The sequence below is a fragment of the Amblyomma maculatum genome, chromosome 6 (assembly GCF_055883805.1).
Source record: "Amblyomma maculatum isolate TAMU_Amacu chromosome 6, ASM5588380v1, whole genome shotgun sequence".
NCBI lineage: Eukaryota > Metazoa > Arthropoda > Arachnida > Ixodida > Ixodidae > Amblyomma > Amblyomma maculatum.
The window spans coordinates 22,695,103-22,718,599 of NC_139349.1; the positions used below are offsets into that span (position 1 = coordinate 22,695,103).

The 23,497-nt window shown below is 46.1% G+C and overlaps 1 protein-coding gene across 1 annotated transcript in view; it reads right to left on the bottom strand.

Moving 5' to 3' along the window:
• Positions 1-23,497, bottom strand: part of LOC146185253 (uncharacterized) — a 110,181-nt gene that overhangs the window by 13,556 nt on the left and 73,128 nt on the right. Inside the window, exon 2 of the mRNA XM_084605494.1 lies at positions 2,282-2,487. Within this exon, the coding sequence (XP_084461620.1) occupies positions 2,282-2,487 (206 nt within the window). The remainder of the gene's footprint in view (positions 1-2,281; positions 2,488-23,497) is intronic.

Below are 23,497 nucleotides of genomic sequence, written 5' to 3' on the forward strand. Positions count from 1 at the left end.
CTTGCATTGCAAGCATTAATTTTCTCCTGTTCATTTCGAAAAAGAACAATATCTAGACTCACTTGCCTTTTTTTTTGTTCTCTTTTACTATCCTACCAAGCTTTTGCCGAATTGTCTCGATGCTCTCATATAACGCAGGGATTAGATGCAGGTTCTTTGCTCAAACCGGACTAAGAAAACAAACTTCACTGACAAAATAAAAGCCAGAACGGAAGTTGAGTACCCCAACGCCATCCGCGATTGGCTGCCTCGCGGGCTACTTCCGGGCGACACTAGAAATTTTCTAAAAAAAGCAGCAATGCTTTGGCGGCTTTCAACTATCTGCGCGACGCCGTCGCGCGGCGGGTCGCCGCGAATTGTCATTTCATGCGATTAGCGCTTAAGTGTTCCGCCATCGCCATCGCCATCAGCCATCGCGCCAACATTGTCAGGCGACCCTACGGCAAATCAGGGCTCGTTCATGTCAGCTGCCAGCTACTGCCTGCCAGCGCCATGCTAGTGATTTTTCGCTCACAGCGCAAACGCCGACAGACGACTGCCGACGCCGAATTTTCGGTTAACGTGTCCTTTACCGCCATCCCGTTAAAACAGGAGTATGGCGCTGGTAGGCGGTAGCTGGCAGCTGACATGTTCGCGCACTGTCTGGCCGTGGCTGCCTGAAGTTACGTGTGGCAGGAACTGCCAACTCGAGTCTTTTTTCCCATATTAAAGGTTGATATCAGAATCAGCCTGCCGGAATCGTTGCATTCACGTTGCCCGAATGCCACGAAGGCACTTTCATACGGCTTGGTCAAAGCGGAGTTTTATTATGGCCCGGTAGGCTATGCTATCGCGCTATAACTTTAAAAGGAGCAGTTTGTGTCCGTCATAATGTTTTTAAACTTTGGTTACCATTACCTAGAACAGTCAGTATATGTGTACACACACAGACTGATTACACAGAAAACGTGTTTTTTTTTTGTTTTTTTTTTTTTTTTTTGCGCCCTGGAGATCGCGATCAAATGTTGATTATTCGCGATGGTAAACAAGGGCCCCGAGATATTCACATCTAAGGGGCGAGTGGCAACCCTCTGCGATAAAGATACACGGGCACAGACAAAATGTAATAAAAACAACTGCTGGCGGCGTAAGCGGGTATATGGCTCGTAAATAAAACCGTCAGCGACATTTTCCTTATTTGCGTACAAGCGTCGCCGTGCATGAAGGACGTCCAAAGGGCTGCTTACTTTTAGGCGTCATTAAGCAGCGCCTGAGAGGCCATAAAAGACGTTAAGTGAATTTCTGCGCATTTTTTTTTTTCTTTTTGTAGCGTCAGCGTCATTCTGGAACAGGCGGTGCGCGAATTTCCTCAACATCACTAACGCAAGAATTGGCTTTTCCTCTCCTTTTCTAAACGCGAGCAGCGTTAAATTGTCGTTGGAAACTCTGGAGGTCGTTTGTTAGCATGTTTTTTATTATCAGCTAGCGCTGCACCGCCATATATTTCAAAGTATTGTGCTCAAATTTTATTTCCCGAAAAAACACGGCCGCGCAGTGGGGCAGGAAAAATTATTACGGGAAATTGAATACGTTCCATATCGACAAAAATAAAAAGGTTACAGTGAAATTGGCCATAACTACCATTTGGTTTTAGCGTACAAGATAAAAGTTTGTTTACTCAGATATTCAACGAGCAAATAGTCATTTCTTAATTACTTTCCTCCTCATTTCGTTAATATAACGTTTCAAGCTCAGTTCACGGATAATGAAGGAGCACTGAGGCTGAATCGCAGCGTCGTAATGGCTGCGACAATAATAAAAAAAAAAAAAAAGAAATCTGAGCCGGCCACCAAAAAGTGCTTTCTTTCTGATTTTAATAAACACACACAATGGTCCTCGCAACACCCATACGAGGTTACCCTGCCACTGAAACGTTTTTCTTAAATACTGCAGAATTTTCCAGCATTATACATACCGAAATTTCTGTATTCTAACGTTTTACGACATAGTTAGCTCGATAAACTATCGGCGTGGTATGTCCAACCGACACTACTAGAAAGGGGTTTTCACTGAAAAGAAAAAAAAATCATCAGAAATGTATAGCTTGAACCAGATAAGATGCAGTCTCAATTTTAGATACCTGCAATGTTAGACATCCCAGCATTAACAGCGCAGCAGGCATAGGAGCCCGGTATCAAGGTTAACGGCACCTTGTTCTGCTTCGGGCAGTTATTCTACATTTTAAGCATGCTGTGAGCTCGAAGCCGGCCGCGGTAGATAGCAAGTTGTGTAAAGTGCTTACATCAACACGTATTCCGTTCACTTCGAAGTACTGGCCGGGCGGCCTGTCGGAGGGCACGTAGCGGAAGAACTCGATGTCGTCCTTGTACCACTTGACCGAGTAGAGGAGGTCACCCTCAAGGTCGTAGGCGCACTTTAGCAGCGCCTCACGGCCTACGCTCACACGTTGAGGAACGTCCAGTGACACGATGCGCAAGCCAAGGATACCTGTGAACGACAATAAAGAGGTAAGTGAGCACTTTCATAAAACGAAGTAGAAATGTTTATGAACGTACGCATAGTATGACGCGATCTGAAGCTTCATATGTGGTGACAGTCCAGGTAAAGAGTCGCGGAAAAAATCAGTCACACTACCAATTATAAAGGTACGGGGAAATTTGCATGCGATGATGTCATCTTAGGCGGATGAGATCCCGTGATCTCGGGTTGCGTCGCTGTTTTTTGTTTTGTTTGTTTGTTTCATACGAAGGCGGGCTGACACATGCTGGATTGCTCTGAAACAATAAAGTTTGATTTTTGAAGCAGTGCAGTTCCCAATAATCTCTTGAAGCTATTATCGCAAGAATCTTTTTCGCATAGTCTTATTTTTAGTTCGACTGCTAGGCTTGTCCTTGTAGATAATTTCTTCTTTACCGTGGCTCGAAACAAAGGTACGTACAACATAAAAATACTACGTCATATGACTCTACTGAATCGCAAAATTGACATTCTTGTGTTTAATCTTCATGAAAGAAGAAAATCAAGTTCCCGGCACTAAAATATACACAAGTTAGGAATACTTTTGTGTGCTAGGCAGCAGAAAACAGAAAGTGCTATAACCATTTCAACATGTATAACTCACCATATGTTGTTCGTCGCTGAAAGGTTTTTTATTCATCCTATTAAATGGTGCTTTTCAGCTTGATTCTAAGCCCTCCTATAATCATCTTCTTCAATCGCATTTTGTTCATCTCCATCTTTTTGCCTGAGCAATAAGGAGACGCTTGGGAGAATCAAAACGCCATCCTAGTGTTGAGCGCCTGGTATTGAAACCGCAAGATTAAATCTCGTTTATACGAATATCAACAAAAAACAAACTGTATCGGGCGGCAACGGAGCCCTCCTCATTTGTCATCTTTACTCGTCGCCTGCTCCTTCTTATCTGGAAAAAAATACATTTCCGAACAAAAATGCTACTGAGCCTCAAAAGAAGACAAACTAGCTGCTGGGTGAACAATATTTCGGTTGCATGCACTCAGCTATGAGTAGCTTTACTTATTAATTTAGCGTCTATCCTGCGCTTTACTCTTCTATCCCAAAAGAGCTTCATTTACATCGATCGGCTGCAATGTCTACTGAGTGTCATACACGGAGACCATTAGCGTCCGTGATGCTGTCGCTGTTTGTGGCGCATCATTTTCTCTAGAAGCTTTATTACAGCCAGCCTGCCGCGATAACTGTTGCAAGGATGGCATGTTTCAAAGCTAGAAGCAAATAGTATTTTTCGCTTGGAAAGCGGTGAGTGCAAACAATAAAAGCCGTGACAAATTGGCAGGCTGCGGTGGACGAGCGCGATAAGACATAAATTTCAAAATAATACTCAGTGCTGGTAGGCACTGACGAAATTGCGTTGCAGATAATGGTAGCATGTAATTTTTTTGTCCTTGCCTTGCAGTCACTCACTATACAAAAAAACGTAACACTGATGAGCACATTTACTGTACAGTGCGCTCTATGAAATGGTGCTGTATCTGTATACAAAGATGAGAAACCCAGTGAACTACACCGACCACAATCTCTGAGCAAGTTATAATAGATAGTTAATCATGTGCCAAAATTGGGAACAAAACACGCCATGAAAATATACGGAACAGCGTTTTCATAATTTATTCACGCTACCTAAAATAGCTAGAGGTCCTTTTCACTCTACCACATCGGAAGGTTGGACAGTTTTATGAAAACAGAACATTGAAAACACTAGAGCACAAATTATAATAAATCTACAAACAGAAATTATTATGTATTGCCTCTGTTAGAAATAAAGAGACAAGGGTACTTCCACCTTGAGCCTGTCTGCTGAGAATTGGTTAAAAATACTTCAATATTTGCATGAACGTGTCTTGGATTATCATTTAAGTACGGTAGTTTATGCTATGAAACATGCTTGCATTTTCGCATACCGCGTTCGAAAGATTTGTTGGCCAGTATACGGCCCCGCTACGTTTTCCGGCTGATACCACCAGCTAATAAAGTCACGTAGCACTCATAGCACTCATTTTTAAATACCCGGCTTCGTTAGCAAGGAATAATGGGAACTGCTCTACAGACTAGGCTGCTCATTCAGTGAATGCTGTAGTTTTGAAAACCTATGAACCATTATAAAACATTGTGACAATACTTTATCGCGAGGAAGGATATACGCTTGTTTTCAGCCGAGTTCCTCCCTGCTATTCTCCTGGGGCAATAGATAGTGAGTTAAAGACGCGCTAGGTTTTATCTATTGATTTTGATTCTAATTCTCTCCCGTTTTTATTGCGAAAGCAATACTACTTTCACTTTCAAGCCTTTGCGGTGCGACGGCGGTGCACATGAAATGACCTTCCGCATGACCTCTGTGTGACGTCACGTCTCAAAGCTGGGTGACCAACTCGCGCCGTCCATGAGAGACGGCGGTTCGCATGAACGGTGGCCTAACTCCCGCTCTCTCCGCCAGGAGCGCCACAGGTATTATGACGTCACGCCTCAAAGCTGGGCGACCAACTCGCGCCGTCCGTGAGAGACGGCGGTGCGCATGAACGGCGGCCTAACTTCCACTCTCTCCGCCAGGAGCGCCACAGGTATTATGACGTCACACCTCAAAGCTGGCGACCAACTCGCGCCGTCCGTGAAAGACGGCGGTGCGCATGAACGGCGGCCTAACTCCCGCTCTCTCCGCCAGGAGCGCCACAGGTGTTGAGACGTTATACAGCTGTATGACAGTAGCATTGATAATGGCGGTGCATTTAGTTGATAATAATGATGAGAGCAAACGTAATGCACCGTATGTAGCACCAAAACTCCAGCTCCCGCATTTCTGCAGTGTAGATTCCACAGTGCTCTCAATTTATTTTTTCTTAACATCATATTCTTCCCTTCACCCCTCTAGAAAGTAGCCAACCGCATAGTTCCGCCTATTTTAATTTGTTTGCCTTTTCTTTCACATCCGCTCCTCAAGCTTTCGTCTGTAAAGCGTGCTCTGCCTGTAAGGCTTTCGGCTATAGCAGCAAAACCAACACATTTGGCGAAGTTTGGAAAATTTTCTTATATGGGTATAGGGGCCCATTTGATCAAGCCAGTGGTAAGTAGAGAAGACCAAAAACAAATTGTAAAAAAAGATGGTTATATTCACAGCGCATTACTACCTAGTGGTTCCACAGGGATCGCGACACAGGCGACTAACAAAGGTAGTCTTGACCTCAGCACCGTTTTGAAACATTACTTTGAGATTTAGCTAAATATGTTCATTGGACTTGTTAAATGTTTAATTCAAAAAGAAATGCTACGCAACATTTGTTTCCAAACTGTGAGGTGCTGTAGACATTTTATGGCAGTGAATTGAGTACACCTAATTAGGAACAATACATTTAAAAGATATCGTAAATTTGGAAGTTATTAGCTGATGACACAAACATTCTGTACAGAGTTTTATGGAAGGAAAATGAAAGGAACGAGTTCTGTTTATTCCTAAATAAGTGGTTATGGAAGCAGAATTCAATTGCCTCGCTGCTTATATCAAAAGAGCTAAAAAGGTATCCATTGGAGGCTGAACAAGTCCTGCACAAAAGGAAGCAAGTGGGAGAGGAATGTACTTTCCTCTATATAAATTGATCCCCTGATATCTACAAGGGCAGCAGGGCGTACTTCCTTGTTTTGATCAACGCAAACAAGACAGATGCTTACAGCTTGCTAGGCCTCAGTATTGCGCTTCTCGTGGCTGTTCCACAATCTCCAGATTGAGGAAGATGGTACGGTGGATGGAAGAAAACGAGCATCCAACGAATGCAGAGGAAAAAAGGGAGATGAGGCGAGGGCCAAGGGGGGCACAGTAACTGGCAAGCAAGCATCTGCGCTTACTTACTTGCTTACGCGTGCACGATGCGGGCGCAATAGAACGGCTGTCGAACGAGTGTGCCGGAGTTCATTACAGAGATCGCCCGGCAGAGTTTGCTGTGGCTCGGCCACGCACCCCGCAGCGGTGGTCTTCCCGTCTTCCGACAAGGCGTAATATAGAAAGCGACCAGCAATTTGGTCTGACCGCTTTCAACGCAGTTCACGCTCCATTCAGCAGCGGAGCTGTAAAAACAAGCACCCTCCTTTATGCTTCCTTACAGTGTCCTTCTTCATTACTTTCTATTTGTTACTGCATTCTTTTTCAAGATCTCTTTTTTTTTTTTTTCTCCTACTTCTTTGCCTGCAGGAAGAGAATGAAAGAAGCTGCTTACAGAAGACGTGACTCTCAGTTCACCGCATCTTGGTGGCCGCTTCGAGGAAAGAAAGATGTAGGACGCTTACCAAAACAGTGAGAAAGAGAAGGCGAGAAAAAGATAATTGAAGAAGCAGAAGGAGAGCGGCAAAAAGAAACAGAGAATCTGAAAATAAAGTCAGAAGCCAGAGAAAAAAAAAAACGCAATCCAGGATCGATGGCTTGAGATCGAACTCCATTCTGACAAATCCCTGCGGTGTCGACCCGAACACAGGTTCGGCCCGAGCCAGGCTTGTTCACTCAGGGCCGCTCGCCAAACGCTGCGAGGGAATGAGTCGTAAGAGAAGGGTGCGAGAGGGGGAGGGGCTGGACATTTACGAATTGCGAAATCTCTCTTAGGAGAAAGACGCATGGTGCCGAGCTGCCTGGAACGGAAAGAGCCGCCTTCAGCTACGATATCACGAGGAGGGGAAGCAAGAAGAGAGAAGGGTATTGGATATGGGACGGGAGTAGAAAGGTGAGGGGGGGGGGGGATATCCGGGGTCCTATATGTACGCGCGTGCACGCCTTTGGCGTCTCTTCACACTACACTACCAAGCAGCTTCTCCGCACGCCGGACACAGCAGGCGGGCTTCGATAAGAAAGAAGAATTATACACAAAACGCGAAAGAATGGGCAGTTGCAGTTAGGGTGCCATTTGTTTCCTTCGTTCATTGCCGCTTCCTCCCACTCCTGAATCTCTTTCTTTCGCGGACGTCCCCCTCCCCTCTTGCTGCCCTCGAGAGACTTGACCTCGCGGCATGAAAAGAGAGGAATGCTTTCGGCAAGTTTAACACATGTTTATGAGCGAAGCGCTTCAATTGCACTCCTGGGATCGGGAAGTCGGAGGAAATAGTGATCGGCGAAAATGGGGGAAGCACAAAGTTTGAGCTAAGTCCTAACGCTGTTCTGACCGGTGCCAATGAGACAATAGATAAAGGCCCTTCTCTCTTTCACAGACGATGTGCTCGAACGCACGCACACTACGCTCTGAAATTCTGACGGCCTTGCCAATGAGGATGCGCTCTGTATGCGGGTTTGTTAGTCGTACTTCTATCTTTCTTTAATAATAATAATAATAAAAAAGTCAAAACGGAGGTACGAAAGGCAGCAAAATTAAACCTCAGGAGCCCTTGTGATAACGAAAAGAGTTGCGACGATCGGACTGTACAGAATGTATCACCGTGAAGAAGTCTGAAGGACCCCAAAGAAAGTGAAGCAGACCGATGCTGTAGATCTGGCTCTCGGCGGCGGAAGAGCACTTTGAGTCTTTAACGAAGGCCTGTCTGGTATTTTATCGTGATGGCCATACGCCACTGCTAAACCAAAAATTGTGATATTTAATGATATGTACAACTGGTGGAGAAATTTGAAACTATGTACAGACGCTTTCGATTCTTAGCTAATACCTCAAGTGCTCAGATCAAACAACGAATCCATGGCGGTGGTGTTCTGGTAACTGGACGCCTATAGTGCTCTGTAAACGAGGGCCCTCACAAAAGATGTTGAAGGGCCCCTTTTGATAGCTGCTTACTCTGGCTAACAAAGCGTGTTTTTTTGGGCTTGTTGGTACATGATTCCAATACACTATAGCGCAGCAAAAGACGAGGACACAAGAGCGCTCGTGGTGTTCGTCTCTCGCTCTTGTGTCCTCGTCTTTTGCTGCGCTATAGTGTATTGGCTAACATAAGCGAATTGGGAAATCACTTATATGTTTTCATACAGGAAAACGTTGCAAATAGAATATGTGACAACCACCATTTTTTTCTAATGAAATAGCCTAACACTAATGTGAGAGAAAACTGCTACGTGATGAGAGTAGTGTTTTTAGGCCTTTAGATCATATAAAATGTGATCCATTACAGAAATAAATTGTTGCATGAACCTCATGCCGACTGTCTGTGAAGTACGCGAGCATTAGCTTATGCAAGTTACGCAACTCAGTATAAACATAATACACCTTGCTCATTCTGGGTTACTTCATTCATCCATATTATCGCTGTTATCCTTATGTTTGGCTTCTAAGGGTGTAGGAGCCGTATCCGGAGACCTAAAGTAGGAGACTTGCTCGGATGTCCTAAAGTCGACTTCGTTAGAGATGACTTGGTCGGTGACACTGTCACGTCAGCTCGCTGCCACTGAATCTGCGGCTTTAATTTCATATTCAAGGCGTGCCTTGTGAGCTTAAGGAACGGCTGCTTTATTGCGTAGAAAAATACGCACAAAAATATCGAGGAACACTTAAACACCGCCTTTAAGGGTATGAAGCCATAGCGCAGGCTACCGGCGCACATATAACGCCCCGCTTTAAAAAAGGCGCATGAATGCGCCTGCGTGGCTTATGGGTAAGGTGTATGGAAGGCTTCTGGCAGGTTGATTTTGATATCGCTCGTCCTAATGAGAGGAGAGACCCGAGTTGCAGCTCCTGCCGAACGTAACGTCAGCTAACCCTACTGCAATACTTTTTGACGGGTTAGTTGGTACATTATCTTGATTTTTATAGCGCTGAAGAAACACCATAGAAAGAGACAAAAGGACAGAAGCCTTTTTATCCTTTTGTCTCTTTCTTCCTGCGTTGTTTCTTCAGCGCTATAAAAATCAAGACCAACCCTACTGGACGTACGTTACGTTCGGCAGGAGCTGCAACTCGTACATAGGACATAAGACTGGACTGGACGTCCTATGTCAACTGCCAGCTGTTACTTGCTAGCGCCATGCTCCTGATTCTTCGCTCATAACGCCAACGCTAGATTACAGGTGAACGGGGCCTTTAACAGGATCGCATTACAATCCCCCATTATTGCCCTTCCGTTGTCATGAATGCATATTACGGCACCAACCTGGCAGATAACAAGTTTAATACTGAAGAATTCTTTTATGCGCTCAATTGGGGCACCGGGACATAGGTACGCTGCTGGTGGAAGCGCGTCACTCCTGTAACACTTAATATACGCGAAGCACGCATCCGCTACACCATTTACTGATGTCGTTATTCCCTTCTCGGTGTCAGAGACAGTTGAAATCTCGATATCTCGAGCACGGATCTAGCAGATTATAGTTGCTTGCAAACACGGAAAACCTTGCACCTTCTCTTTGAAGCCTCGTACATCAGGAACATGACGAGCTTGCCTCTGGCAGGTCACAGTTGGCAGGAGACTCAGCGACATCATTGCAAGCTTGTTTGAAACACATAAGCCTCGATATTCATGGACATGCATCTGTAAGGTTGAAGGTGGCTGCTGACATGGCCAGGCAATAATATGTCAGACGTAGTACATTGGGGCCCCGGCACTCATTTCTCGTTCGCTCGTGCAAGTCACCCCACGTGTGTCTGGTGGGAAGGTTGCGATGTCACGAGACCATATGGCATGGTCGAGTTGGTAGGAGCTGCGAACTCGGACAGCTTCGTTAATATGTAACGATGAGGGGAGAATCGAACACACGGCAACCTTGAATCCCCGTTCGAAACCTCGTCGACTCGCAAAATGATGACAGCGCCTCTGGAAGGTGGCAAAGGAGTGTTCACTCATTTTTCCACTAGGCTATGATGATTCCATTGATCTACAATTGCTAGAAAATGAAGATAAATTTCGAGGGATAGAAGACATCCCATGCAGTTTAGGCAATCTAAAAGCAAACTGCTACATCATAATAAATTATTCAAAACCTAGCATTAAGGAATCTATAATTATTTACCAAGACGATAATAACATAATCCTTTAGCTTGTGCAAAAAAGGAACGCTTTTTCGTATAAGGAACATGATCGAGTCTCATTGATAGTGAATTTCGTTTCTCTGGTTTCTTGTTCACACACAGAAGGGTTCACGCAAGATTCGTGGTAGGGTTTGACCGTGTTGAATAGACTTTTCGCACAAAACTCACAATCACGTCTCCGGCAGGTGGTAATTGGTAGGTGCAAAGGCCGGGTCGAAGGAGTATGTGAACGCATGATATAGTCGCTGTTGAGAAGAGCTGCCATTTCAGACAGCTGCTTTGAGATGACGGGCGAGATCCCAAGCAGCACGAACATTGGTTCCAGTGTTGGCACTACGTCAGTAACCACTGGTCGTACATTGGCCCGGACATTGCCAGCACCGTGCCAACACTGGGCCGAAATTTCGTGCTGTCTGGGATGGGAGTCGAGCTCACCGGGACTTTTGGATCCCGAGACACTCTACTTAGACCACATAAGCACGCTAGTATGGGTTGGTCAAAGCGAGACCAAATTTATGTTGTGTGTCTTTCGTGCAGTTTGGTAGATTACGACTAGAAGCAAAATAGTATGTAAGAGATATTAGAGATAAAAAATAAGCGATTAGTGATCAAGACAGAAGCAGAGTGTGTGTTATCAACGAGGCCCGCAAGGGTTGCCGCAGACGGCAGCCATTAACTCTTTCGCATCGTAGCCCAAAAGACAAATGGCTGCCGGATTGGGCTATTTGGGGCAAGCGCGACATTTTTCAAAGCACTAAAGCAACACGGACGAGGAAAGAACAGACAGGGAGCAGAGCTTTCTTCATCTGCTCAGCATAGCGGTTTGAAGAATGTCACCCTTAAAGGCATAGCTTAAGTATTTCGGAAATTAAATGAACCCACAATGAGGATGAAAATTCAAAAGGAGCACACAGGAGGATAGAAGATTCAGTGGTGAGCTCCACACGTTGTGGGCTCAAGACGAGAAAATGATGACCAATTCTATGCTTTTTTTTGTCGTTTTACCTTGAGGATGAAAGGAAAATAATTGGTCGTGGAGTTTCTCAGTATCTTTGAGCAGGAAATGAAGTGTCATCGTCTGTGGAAGTATTTTTTTTTTTTTTTGAGAACGCTTCATCGTTAACTAGAGTGCCGAATTTTAATGCATTTGACTTTTTTTTTAGGTTACAAGCAACAAACATTTTTATTCAGAATTTTTTTTTACTTAAAATTTAGGCTAGCACGTTTTTTTGCAAGTGAATCATTGATTAGTTAGACATACATGGAAGTTAGCAAATAACTTTATGTTTGCAGCGCAATTACGTGTTACGTGTTAAGTTATGTAGGGTGCTTGCCATTCTAGGCGTGTCTATAATAGATGAACTCTGCAGAGCCTCCTTTTCTTCTAGATGATTCTCAGAAACTCGTCACATTGCTAAAACAGTAGCGGTTGCTGTAGTTACAAGCTTACGCTAATGACAACGGTGACGCATTTTTCTTGCTTTTTAAGGTCCTTACACAGCAGGCGCCGAAGGGTGCTAAAAGCATTTGAGATAACAAAAAACAAAACAAATTATAGCCAGAATCCAACTTCCCATGCAGTGCTTAACGCCCCTAGGTTTCCTAGAGAAGTGAAAAGAAACAAAACCTACTTGATAACTAGGCGCGCACTTGAGGGTACCTGGCATGAGAGCGCCATGAAAACGCCAAAAGTAGAAACCAGTTGGGTAATTGTATTTGACCTAAAGCCGGGGCTCGTCCTCGCGTGTGGGATAATTACACCCGCGAATGAGTTATGGGGCCCACGTACGCGTTTTTTCGATCATATATATTTTTTTCTTCTTCGCTGCCAACACGCCAATGGAACGGTTTATTTTGCGCGTATTCTTGTTTTGCCCTTTTGTCTACGTACTTCGTTTATGGAGCTCAAGAAATCGCCACACCGAAACTCGTTACGGCATTTTCAGGAGTGAGCATCATTCTACACCGCCCTCTCTCACAGGCTTTCGAAAATGAGCTTCGTGTGGCTTTCGCTCACAAATTGAACGAAGTCCTCTCCTCCACTTCACCCCCCCCCCCCCTACCCCCTTTCCCGCACACACTGCCTTTCTTCGCTCGCTGATAGCGCAAATGGAAAAGTTTAACCGGCCAACCAGAAGCAGTGCCTGGTTTCTCCAGACACTTCTTTGGCCACTCGCGTTTCGGACTCCCGCTCGCCGCCGTCCATAAACGATCACCTAGCCGCCCTTACGTAACGTTTCCCGCGTTCGAAAGCGGTCGGGCGCAGGCGCGTGTGAACAGCGTACAGAGCAGGGGATGGTATGCGAGCAGCACCCTATGCTCCACGAAATGGTTCGGACAGAAGAATGGAAGTGGAGAGGGGGGTAGGTGCCGTCTAGAACATCAGCAGCAACAGACAGAAGCACGGCTGATACTAAGTCAAGGGGCAGAAATGAGCGGAGTGGGAGAAGGGGTGTGAGGGGTCCAGTCAGAAAGACTGTTTGTGCATTTGCGGCCGCGTAGCCCGGCGAGGCACCCCACGAAGTCTGGCATAGTACGGCACCCGCACACTGAACGGCAAGCGAGTCTATACTACCCACTCCAAACAGGGCACAATGTTTTCCGCTCACGGCGTGGGGAGGGCGCCGGAGGTTGCACAAAAAGCCACAAATCGGCTCCTGCTCATGCCCCGAAAAACAACAGGAGGGAGAAGGATAACAACCTTGGCACCGAGGAGGGCTGGATATAGGAGAGGGAGAGGCAGGTAGATGCGTGTAAGGCGAAAGAGCGAAGAGCAGAAACGCCGCTGGTGGGAGACGCGCCGAAACCGCGCTTTTCGACCGGAGACGCAGCTGCGCTTATTCGCCTCACGTTGTGCTGAGTAATTAGGAGAGGCCGCTGTCCGTGGAATTATTAATACAAACGAGGCCCCTTCCCTTCCCCTGGCCCTCCTTCCCTTACCCTTCCTATCTATGCGTGCGTCCCTTCCCTACGGGTAGCGGGGCTTGCGGCCCGACGCTTCGGTGTCCGTGTAAAGCAGTGGGGTAGCACGGTGTCGGTGCGTTTCGCTTACGCGGCCAGTGAGACAGAGAAGCATTTTAGTGAAATTGGTGCACCCTGGAGCCAGGCGCTGGGCAGTGATCGAAGCGCCGGTGGCTGGGCTCGCCGAAGGGTCTCGGCGCCATGGGCAAAGGCCCCGTGGAATGGCTAAAGAGCTCGAGAGATTGGTCTAACCGTGTAGCCAAGGGCGAACGCGGGAAGCCCGTGTGAACGGAGGAGGGAAACTCGACTAAATGAGGACATCTCTTTTTGGTTGTGAGCGTGCTCAACGTTGCGTTATAAAACGCACTGAGGTAACTGAAAGTGAAAGCACGGGAAAAAGGAAAACAATTGTTACACGAAACCTAATCAGTTCACGTATTCGCAAGCCAACCACTCGTCTGAGGGAACTTCAGTGAGCCAAAAACAAAAACAAAAAAGGATCCGAGACGCTCGGTTCGTGTATAAAAAAAGCTGCTTAGGAATTTTTTGACTGTAATTTTCTTTGCTGTGGCGAACAGTCGGAATTGGATATAGGAGAAGACCAGTCACTTTTTTTTTTCTCTTAATAAACAGGTGCTTGTCGTTTCGCTCAAGTTGTGCGAAACAGATTACTTCTGATAATGCTGGCCTGCTTGCTGCTTTGCACCTCCAACGAGTAAGACTGGACAGGACTGCACGCAAGGTGCATTGAAATTTTTTTGCCAGTGATGATCTAATTTACGTTTTTTGCACATACCTCCTTCCATGTGAATGGAATGCCATGATTGCAATGATGGACGCTATATGCGCTCCACGTTTCAGCAAAACACTTCATGGCCATATTCTTGTCTTTTTAATGCTCCATAAGATAACCAAAGCTTCACTAAACGAGTTACTGAATACAGTGATGTGACTATAACGATATTTACTTCACTGCAGTGGTGTTGTTTATTCTGCATAACGTAAATGTGAAGAACCTGACAGTCGCGTATGGAGCTACGCTTGAGTTACACGCAGCGAGTGCGCCTTTAGTGATGCAGGATTGCGACTTCCCCGATAATAGGCGATTGCCAAAACAGCGGTTGCCCTTTTACTTAGCGCCACATTTGCAACACGCTTTTTGACAGATACTACACACGTGTCAATCTGGGCACGCTTTACTAAGGACCCGTACTTGCTAGTTATATTTATATTCTCGTTCCTCGATTGCAATACAACCTTCTTCCCCAGTTGATTTTGATGTACATTAGATGTGCTGAGACGAAGAGCCTTTGGTGTGAGAAACGCAGGACACTGCGATTGCAAATTTTGGGTACATTTAATTTCAAGAACAATTTCCACGTTATTTTAAACCAAAATATGATTTATCTCGCTTTTCTGCGAAAGAAATTATAACTTAAGCATGTCGTTAAGCTCACTATTGATGATTGTACGGCGGTATTGTTGTGGAATGCCTAAATGAAGCACATACAGAAAACAAGTATAATGAATTAAATGACTTTGAAGACAATAAGTGCACCAAAAAGCGTGAAGGCGATCAAGACCATCAAGAGTTTCGAGTTCTTCTTCTTCTTCTTCCTCGTTATAATGAATTTTTCGGTTAACTCTGTGGGATGATGTGCATCGTTATACCAAAGCGTCTCGTGGCGCCGTAATTGTTAGCGCGAAGGATATATATCCGGAAAGAATGCCTTGTTGGTCGTTATAGCAACACTGAAAAAAATACACGGTAGCGCGGAGTGAAGAGCCGACACAAACGCGTTATCGCCTGAATGGTTGCGTCATTAAGAAGAATGCAGTTTTTGTGCGGCGATATTTAAATTCCACTGAACATGCTTTCCTCGTTCGCACACAAAGAAGGCGAAAACGTGCCAGCGGCATGCTTTCATCTAGAGTACGTTCTTATTGCCGCCATTTCAGCAGATGGAAGCTTGTTAGGGTTTTTGTGCAGCAACCACAAAAATTGTAGCAAAGTTCAAAGTTTGCTTTTTAGCAAGATAGCCCAAACGCAACTGAATCTTTACGGCAGTTGTACATTTCGTCCTGGAATGTCTCACACTGGTTTCTATTTCTTAAACAGCCATAAAAAAGCTGCTTATTTTTAAATGCTTCAATTTCGCGTACTGTTCGTGCTCGTAATCAGCAAAGGTTATATTCCCTCTGTAGGTTTTCCCCATATGAATTGCCGTTTCATCTCTTTGGTGTCTTGTAGAATACTGTGCGATGTAAAGTGTTGCAACAGAGAAATGGGAAAGAAAAACGCTTGGTTTTTGTTTTGTACTTTGAGCTCGGGACATCCCAAATGTGTTATTGGTGTGCTTATGACGCAGTATTATGTGGTGTGTTGCAAGCCATCCATGGTACTAATCAATTTTAGAGCGCAGCTCTGTGCCTCCCGTACCTACGTTTCGCGTGGTCGTCGCCATCGGCTCTGTCCCTCGTAACCAGCTCCGCAGCCGGGGCAGCGCGCGTTCTCCCGCCAACCCTCTTCCTCCGTGGCGGCGACCGCGCGTGTTGTCCGATTACTGCGCAAATCCTTCAACTGTGCTACGGCGGTTTCTTGGGGATTAGAGACTACCAATTCTCCAACAAACATTATGTTTCTGTGCCAGCACAGTCCATAAAAAAGTTATGTGATTATCCTAAAAAATACTGCCCCACAGCCGGTTCAGGTGTTGTTTCTGCAAGTAAAATAAGATCTCCCATTTCTTACACTAACCGAAAAGGCCGCCAATAGATTGCTTTAACGGTATTTTATCAGACGCAGGATTCCTCTTGTAGTCACATCAATAAGATACAGAGAATTGAACATTCTATTTTAGCGCTCCACATTTGTCAATGCGCGCGCATGCGTCGTCATGATATGATTGCAGCCTGAAAGAAACAATGAGTGCTTGATTACAGCCTTGATTATGTCTGGCCTGCGTTGTCTTGGCCGTGCCAGTATTAGCAGGAAGTAAAGAGACAACGGGGTTGTATTTTTAAGTTAGCCAGTGCGAAAAGATCCGAGTGCTCGCTTTCAAGAACAGTCGACAGGCTCGAGAGAGGGGACTACGATGAGAAGAATAGGAAGCCCACTCTTCCCCTCGCTGCCGCTGGGCTTCTTGCCAGCAGGGGAACACAGAGCGTGCACGGAAGCTCTGCAATAGAAACCGGTCGACGCAAATGGACGGACCGTTTGCTTTGCGGCTTTCTCCCGAGCGCCGCTGGCAGCTCGGGGTAATTACCGACTCTTCTAAATGGCCTCTCGTCGGGCCTTTTGTTTTTGCTCGCGCCTTTTTGGGTAACAAGTTTGCCGCCTTCTTTCTCGATGTAGAGGAATCGTTTGTGTTTCGGTTTTGTGTCGACCGGCGCTCGGTTCAGAAGCCTGAAAGGCGCGCGAGGAACGCACTTCCATTCGCCGAATTTCTCAACTCTCACGATACTTGATTTGCAGAAAGTGAAAAGAACGGTTAGGCTGAAATGCTCATGATATAAATAAAATAAAAAATAGATAAAACGCGACAATATATGGTTGTGTCTACTGCGAATGTTGTTTAAATAAATTAAATTTTCTTTAACGATAAAGGCTACAATTCTCGACGCAACGTAAGCAACCAAATTTGACAATAAGAAGCACTGAAACAATTTGTTCTCCTTCTAACTCGTCCCCTGAGCCCATTACAAGAGGAGGAGGAGGAGGAAAGGCAGGGAGGTTAACTTACGAATGATGTACGGATGTATTCTGTGTATTAAAACGAACGATCACTTTGAATCATGTTCCACATTTTCCGACCTCGCTGATGTACACAATGGCGCCATGGCAACCTGCATAAATAAAATATTCCCCTCGGCACTTCCGCCATTTGATCATGCACAGGCGCATACAAGATATGGTTGGTTGGTTTGTGGGGTTTAACGTCCCAAAGCGACTCAGGCTATGAGAGACGCCGTAGTGGAGGACTCTGAAAATTTCGACCACCTGGGATTCTTTAACGGGCACTGACATCGCACAGAACACGGGCGCCTTGCTTTCGCCTCCATCGATAAGTGGCCGCCGAGGCCGGGATTCGATCCTGCGTCCTAGAGAACAGTAGTCGAGCGCCGTAACCAGTGTGCCACCTCGGCGGGGTGTATACAAGATATACAAGTATGATTTCTGCTCTCAATCCAATGTTTTATCATATATGAATCTGCTATACACATTAATCAAATCACCTAAGTGCATGCAGAGCTGAAAGACATGCAAACGTTCAGTGGGAATTCCTTGAATATTTGACCCATGTACTGAAGAACATCTGGTGCTAAATAATACACTTTGCATGCAGCAGAAAAAGCACTAGACTGCCGAAAGTTGATGAGACATTTCTAAAAATGTTTGAAATAGCACCCTCCTTTGTGCCACACGCCTAGGTACGCCGGTGAAGATATTACCATTTCTTAGTTTTTCAACGACGTAACTAAGCTGCGTTGACCCCTACTAATCAGCTGCGCCGCGCAGGTGTATCTGTAGCCTCCGTCACTCGTGGAATTCCTTGCGCGGTGGTGAGCAGTAAAATTACCTCAGCTTCATCTCACGAGATAGAGACGATAGGCCTTTAACACCGCCTGCGTTAATTTTTTTAACACCGTTTAACACCACCTTTAACACTACGGCGTCTCTCATAGCCTGAGTCGTTTTGGGACATTAAACCCCACAAAGCAACCAACCAACCTTTAATGGCTCATACTGGCGTTCGCAGAAGGTGTCACATCTTGCGGCCGTCCTATGTCACGTGATGCCACCCAAGATAACGGCCACCATAGGTAAGGCTGGGCCCCCTTGTACCCACATCCCCCAAAGGGGGACGTATTACGCCTTCGTTACGTGAGAGGCGGTAGATGGCAGATGACATGGCCGAGAACTTACTGGACGCAGGGCTTCCTGACATTACGTTTGGCAGGCGCTGCCAACTCGGGCCTCTCCTTTCATATATTAGGGTGATATCAGAATCCTCTTACCAATATCCTTACATTCACGTTATCCCTAGGCCACGCAGATACGTTAATACGGCTCGGTTAAAGCGGGGCTTTATATGTTGGCTGGCAGCTTACGCCTTTCATTTGGCGTTTCCTCGAACGCCGCGCCACTTATCCTACAGGAGCAGACGCAGTAAGACCAGGAATCAGCGAAGTTTAATGCTTTGGCCTTATCGCACTTCAGTAGTGCAAAGTGCCGCACAATGCTTTTTTTTTTTTTTTTTTTTTTATAATGGCAAGTTAAGCTGGTTTGGGGCAAATGAGGGCGCAGTATGTGTCTCAGCGACTTTATCGCCGCCTTTTCTTTCCGGGATTTCTTTGAGAACTTGTGTTTAAGTTGGCTTTCGGAGAAAAAAACATTTGGTCTGGCTTAGCTTATGGTTAAGCCTAGGATGCGAAGCATACTAGCCTAAAAAATTAAACATTACCTGGCTATACCTGGTTAGCCATTCATAGACAAGACATTACCTGGCTATACCTGGTCAGCCATTTCATAGACAAGAACTGCGCTTTGCGGTCTGGCGAGCAGCCCTCTCCCTGGCCGATATCTCGCTGCTCAACTGACTCAATGAGTGCGTCGCCTTTTATACAATTGCGTGACGTCAGTATCTCCTAGCGGTGGAGCGCCGGCGGAGGCTGTGCGTCCGCAAGCGAGCGCACGAGTTGAGCCCCAGCTTTCACAGCTGTTGTGACGTCATATCACGTGGTGCGCCGATGTAGGTAAAGTGGTAGCTACGCGGCCGCGCGCGGCGCAGCAAGGAAGAGCTCGGTTGTGCGGCTAGTATGCTTCGCATAAAAGGCACACTATCTCACTTCCCAAGGGACATGTGTGCTTGTCAGAGGTGCACATTGTCTTCAGCTCGAATCCGTAGCCCAAAATAGCCTCAGATCTGACTAGTAGTTAGCTAAATGGTGAGCTAAATTATGTAACACCACTGCTAGCGCTGTACAAAGTATGGCCGCGTCACAGCTTTGGTACGAAATGACCCGTTGTGCATTTTCTCCGGTACACCTTTTCTCACTTCGTGATACGGCAACGGCAAAAAGATTCCTTTTCAGCCGAATGAGCTGTATATGCTTCGCGTAAAAACCTTATTTTCTTCACACGCTAAAGCGTGCTTTGAATCATAGGATTCTTTATTTTTCTCCCAAGTGGCGAGAGGTGGCCAACCGGCGGTGGGAACCTCGGAGGAGTGGCGGCATTTTGAACGCGGAAAGAAGTGGCGAGTGGAGGTTGAAGGTGCAATAAGTTTAAGACTCAAATTTTGACTGGAGATAACTCCAAACCTACAAGCAATGTTCAAAAGGTTCACGCCGTAGAATATTCGTGAGGTAGATCTCAGCGACGGCGCAACTTCGTTAAGCAGCATTCTTATGAACTTTTTCAAAGTTTTTCTTTCTCAATTTTTTGAATGAAATCGCTGCCACATGATCTAAATTGTATAAATAAGTTCCGCTAGGACTCCCCACCGAAATACATTTTTTCGTGCCCTAAATTTGGTTGGTAAAAACATACGTTGCCTGCAAAGTGCATAGGCTTCCTTTAATGTGAAATAATTTTTTTCCTGTTTCTCAGTTGTCATAGAATAATAATAAAATAATTCGTTCACAGGAAAGAGAAGGCATAGTACTTGCCACATTTCTTCTGTGGCCGCCTGACCCGCCCCGTAAGGCAAGGGGAGGAAGGTGGGCTTAAAAGAACAAATTGCTATATGCGAGCAAAATAGAATGTCTACGCGCCTTTTTAGGCCTCGCTCAGAAGCCCCAAACATAGCCACTCCACTTTAAATTGGCTGTAGGCTGGGTTGAAGTAGGACTGTAAGTCGATAAGAAACCATTGTGGAGAAGCAGTACTCATTTGTCACACTCATGTGTACGTGGCATATCTAGGTTTGAAAAAGAACGTCTTGCCAACAATAGGTACCTTCAAATGAGGACTGCAGTTTGGGATAGATGAAAAAAGAAAAGCCTTTTCTCTTTTTTCCTGATTGGGGGATTTTCCGAAGCTAGCTGCAAATAATAAGGGATTGAAAATATGACGCAGTACTTGCCGCTGTCCTTATTCGTTCCAGTGGCCCCTATCTTCTAGACCCCTCGATGAATGTGCTGTTCACTTTTCTGATCTGAAGTAGAACGCAAAATCCTGTTTAATAAGGCAAAGCTTTCTAGCGTAACTATATATTTATAACCATTTTTGTCGTGTTAGTCCAGGCAGGGGGGCGCCGCTGCACCCGCGCCGGAACGCTGCCCGAGAAAGCAGTCTAGACACCGCGCTCCCAGACGACGAAAATGAACCCCCGTTTATTCTCGCACTCCGCTTTTATACACTTGCGCCACACTTGCGCCACAGATACACTAGCGCCACTATCGCAGTCGCAGCTGCCAGCCAAGCCAAGCCAAACCAAAACAGATGATAACAGCACATCCCCCTTTTCAAGCACTATTAACTTTACATGCATACACTTCAAAATAACATTGGAACACACCCAAGAAAACACGACAAAACACAGTCACTCCAGCATCAGTCGTCCACGTCCAGCCTTATGGGTTTGCGAACAACTCTTCCAAATCTGGTCGTAGTTACAATTCTAGCTTGAGAATTGCCACTGTCAGTCTCCGTCTGAGTTAGAGGCACCAAAGCTTCCGGAGCTTCGTCAAATTGGTTGTCTACTCCAGTTACCAATCCGGCCCTGCTGGGCTGTTCCTGACTATCCGGAGATTCATAGTTCCCGCTATCTACCCGGTCTTTTGGGAGACGGTTAAGCATTCTCCTATTTCGACGGACTTCAACCCCGTTTTCCGTTTGAACACGGTATGAACGCGGCTGTGGTGCTGCTCCGAGCACTGTACCTTTGGTACGGAGATCAGTCACCCACACCACATCACCTGCTTCCAGCTTTGGGAGATTTTTAGACCGGTGACGTCGGTCGAAGTGGCGGCTTTGCTCCTTTCTGACTTTACGGTCCTTGGCTGCCGCTTCTTGCAGACAGCATTGTCCCGGATTGCGGTGCAAAGGCAGCATTGGGACTCTCGTCCTAAGCCTTCTACCCATCAGTATCTCCGCTGGGCTGACATTCAGAACACCAGGTGTGGCCCTATAAGCCAGCAAGGCTAAGTAAGGGTCGTCCGATTTTAGAATGAGATTCTTAACCGTCTTTACCATACGTTCGACTTCCCCGTTTCCCTGGGGGTGCCTCGGACTCGAGGTGACATGACGGAAGCCATACAGTTTTGCAAATTTCTCGAACTCGGCACTGACAAATTGGGGACCATTGTCGGTCACCACACACTCGGGAATGCCATGTCTCGCAAAAATGCTTTTCATTCGGCTTATCACGGTAGCAGACTTTGTTGACGGAAGAATGGCAATCTCTGGGTATCGCGAAAGATAGTCTACTACGACAAGATATTGCCGTCCCTGAATTTGAAACAGATCGACCCCTACTCTCTCCCAAGGAAAAGAGAGCGTTGGCGATGCAATCATCGGTTCGATCTGTTCTGGCGCATGCATCGCGCAAACGCTGCACTGTTTCACGAATGACGCTATCTCAGTGCTAAGTCCCGGCCACCAGACAGAACCTTTAGCCACACTGCGGCATCGCGAGATGCCTTGGTGACCGTCATGCAGTTTGCTTAGCGCTTCCTTGCGAAGGGTCTGAGGAATGATAAGCCTCATACCTTTGAGCAGAAACCCGTTCACCAAAGTAATGCATGCACGTTCCTGCCAGTATGGCAGAAGATAACAGGGAACATTTTGTTTCCTGGGCCACCCTTTTTTGCACACTGTGCGCAAGCTTCGACACACTTCGTCTTTTGCTTGACCTTCTTTTACTCTTTTCAAGAAATCGTCGCCTGTTTCTAAACCCAGTAAACAAGCTTTCGAGTAAGCGGTTACCTCTGAGACAGGTAAACAGCTTTCCACTTTCGTACGAGCTAACGGCGAACGTGAAAGAGTATCAGCAGTGGTTAGCGATTTGCCTGGTACATATAATACAGAAAAACTGTATCGCATCAGGCGCAGACGAAAACGTTGAATTCTTGGCGGCATAGCATCGATTGCCATGTGACCCAACAGCGACACCAAGGGCTTGTGGTCAGTTTCAAAAACAACTTCCAGACCACGTATATACTCATCAAACCTTTCCGCTGCCCACGTCAACGCCAGTGCCTCCTTTTCGATCTGGGAGTACCGTTGCTCGGTTTTGGTGAGCGAACGAGAAGCGAATGCAACTGGTCTACGTTGCCCGTCTTTTTGCTTTTGAAACAAAACTGCTCCCAGACCGAAAGACGATGCGTCAGCTGAAAGAGTGGTTTGTAGCGAAGCGTCGTCGTACAAAGCCATGCATTGCGCTGAACAAATGAGCTCTTTGAGTTCTTGGAACGCTTTTTTCTGATTGCTGTCCCAGACCCAGTTCCTATCCTTGTGCAAAAGAACACGCATGGGAGCAGACACTTGGGCTAAATGTGGCAGGTAGCGGCCCAAATGATTCGCCATGCCCAAAATGCTTCTAAGCTCAGTAACGTTTCTGGGTGCTCTCAAATCTTTTATAGCACTGACCTTCGCTGGATCAGGATGAATACCTTCCTCATTCAGAATGTGACCCAAAAAACGCACTTGCCTAACCCCGAATAAGCATTTCTCTTTGTTTAATGTCACATTTGCCCTTGCTAGGCGTGTGATCACGTTACTTAAACGCTCATCGTGTTGAGCTTTGCTTTCGCCAAACACTAGGACATCGTCCATGAGATTAACGACCCCCGGCAGGCCACCTAGTATCTCAGACATTCTCTTTTGGAAGTACTCCGGAGCGGAGGTAATTCCAAAGGGTAGTCGCGTGAAACAGTATCTACCGAAGGGTGTTAAGAACGTGGTTAGCTCTTCCGAGTCTTTACTAAGTCGCACCTGGTGGAAGCCTGAGTTGGCATCGAGCTTTGAAAACAATTTCGCTCCCGACAGTGACCCTAGAGCTTGATCCACAGTTGGTAACGTAAATCGCTCTCGAACTACGCATTTGTTCAATTTA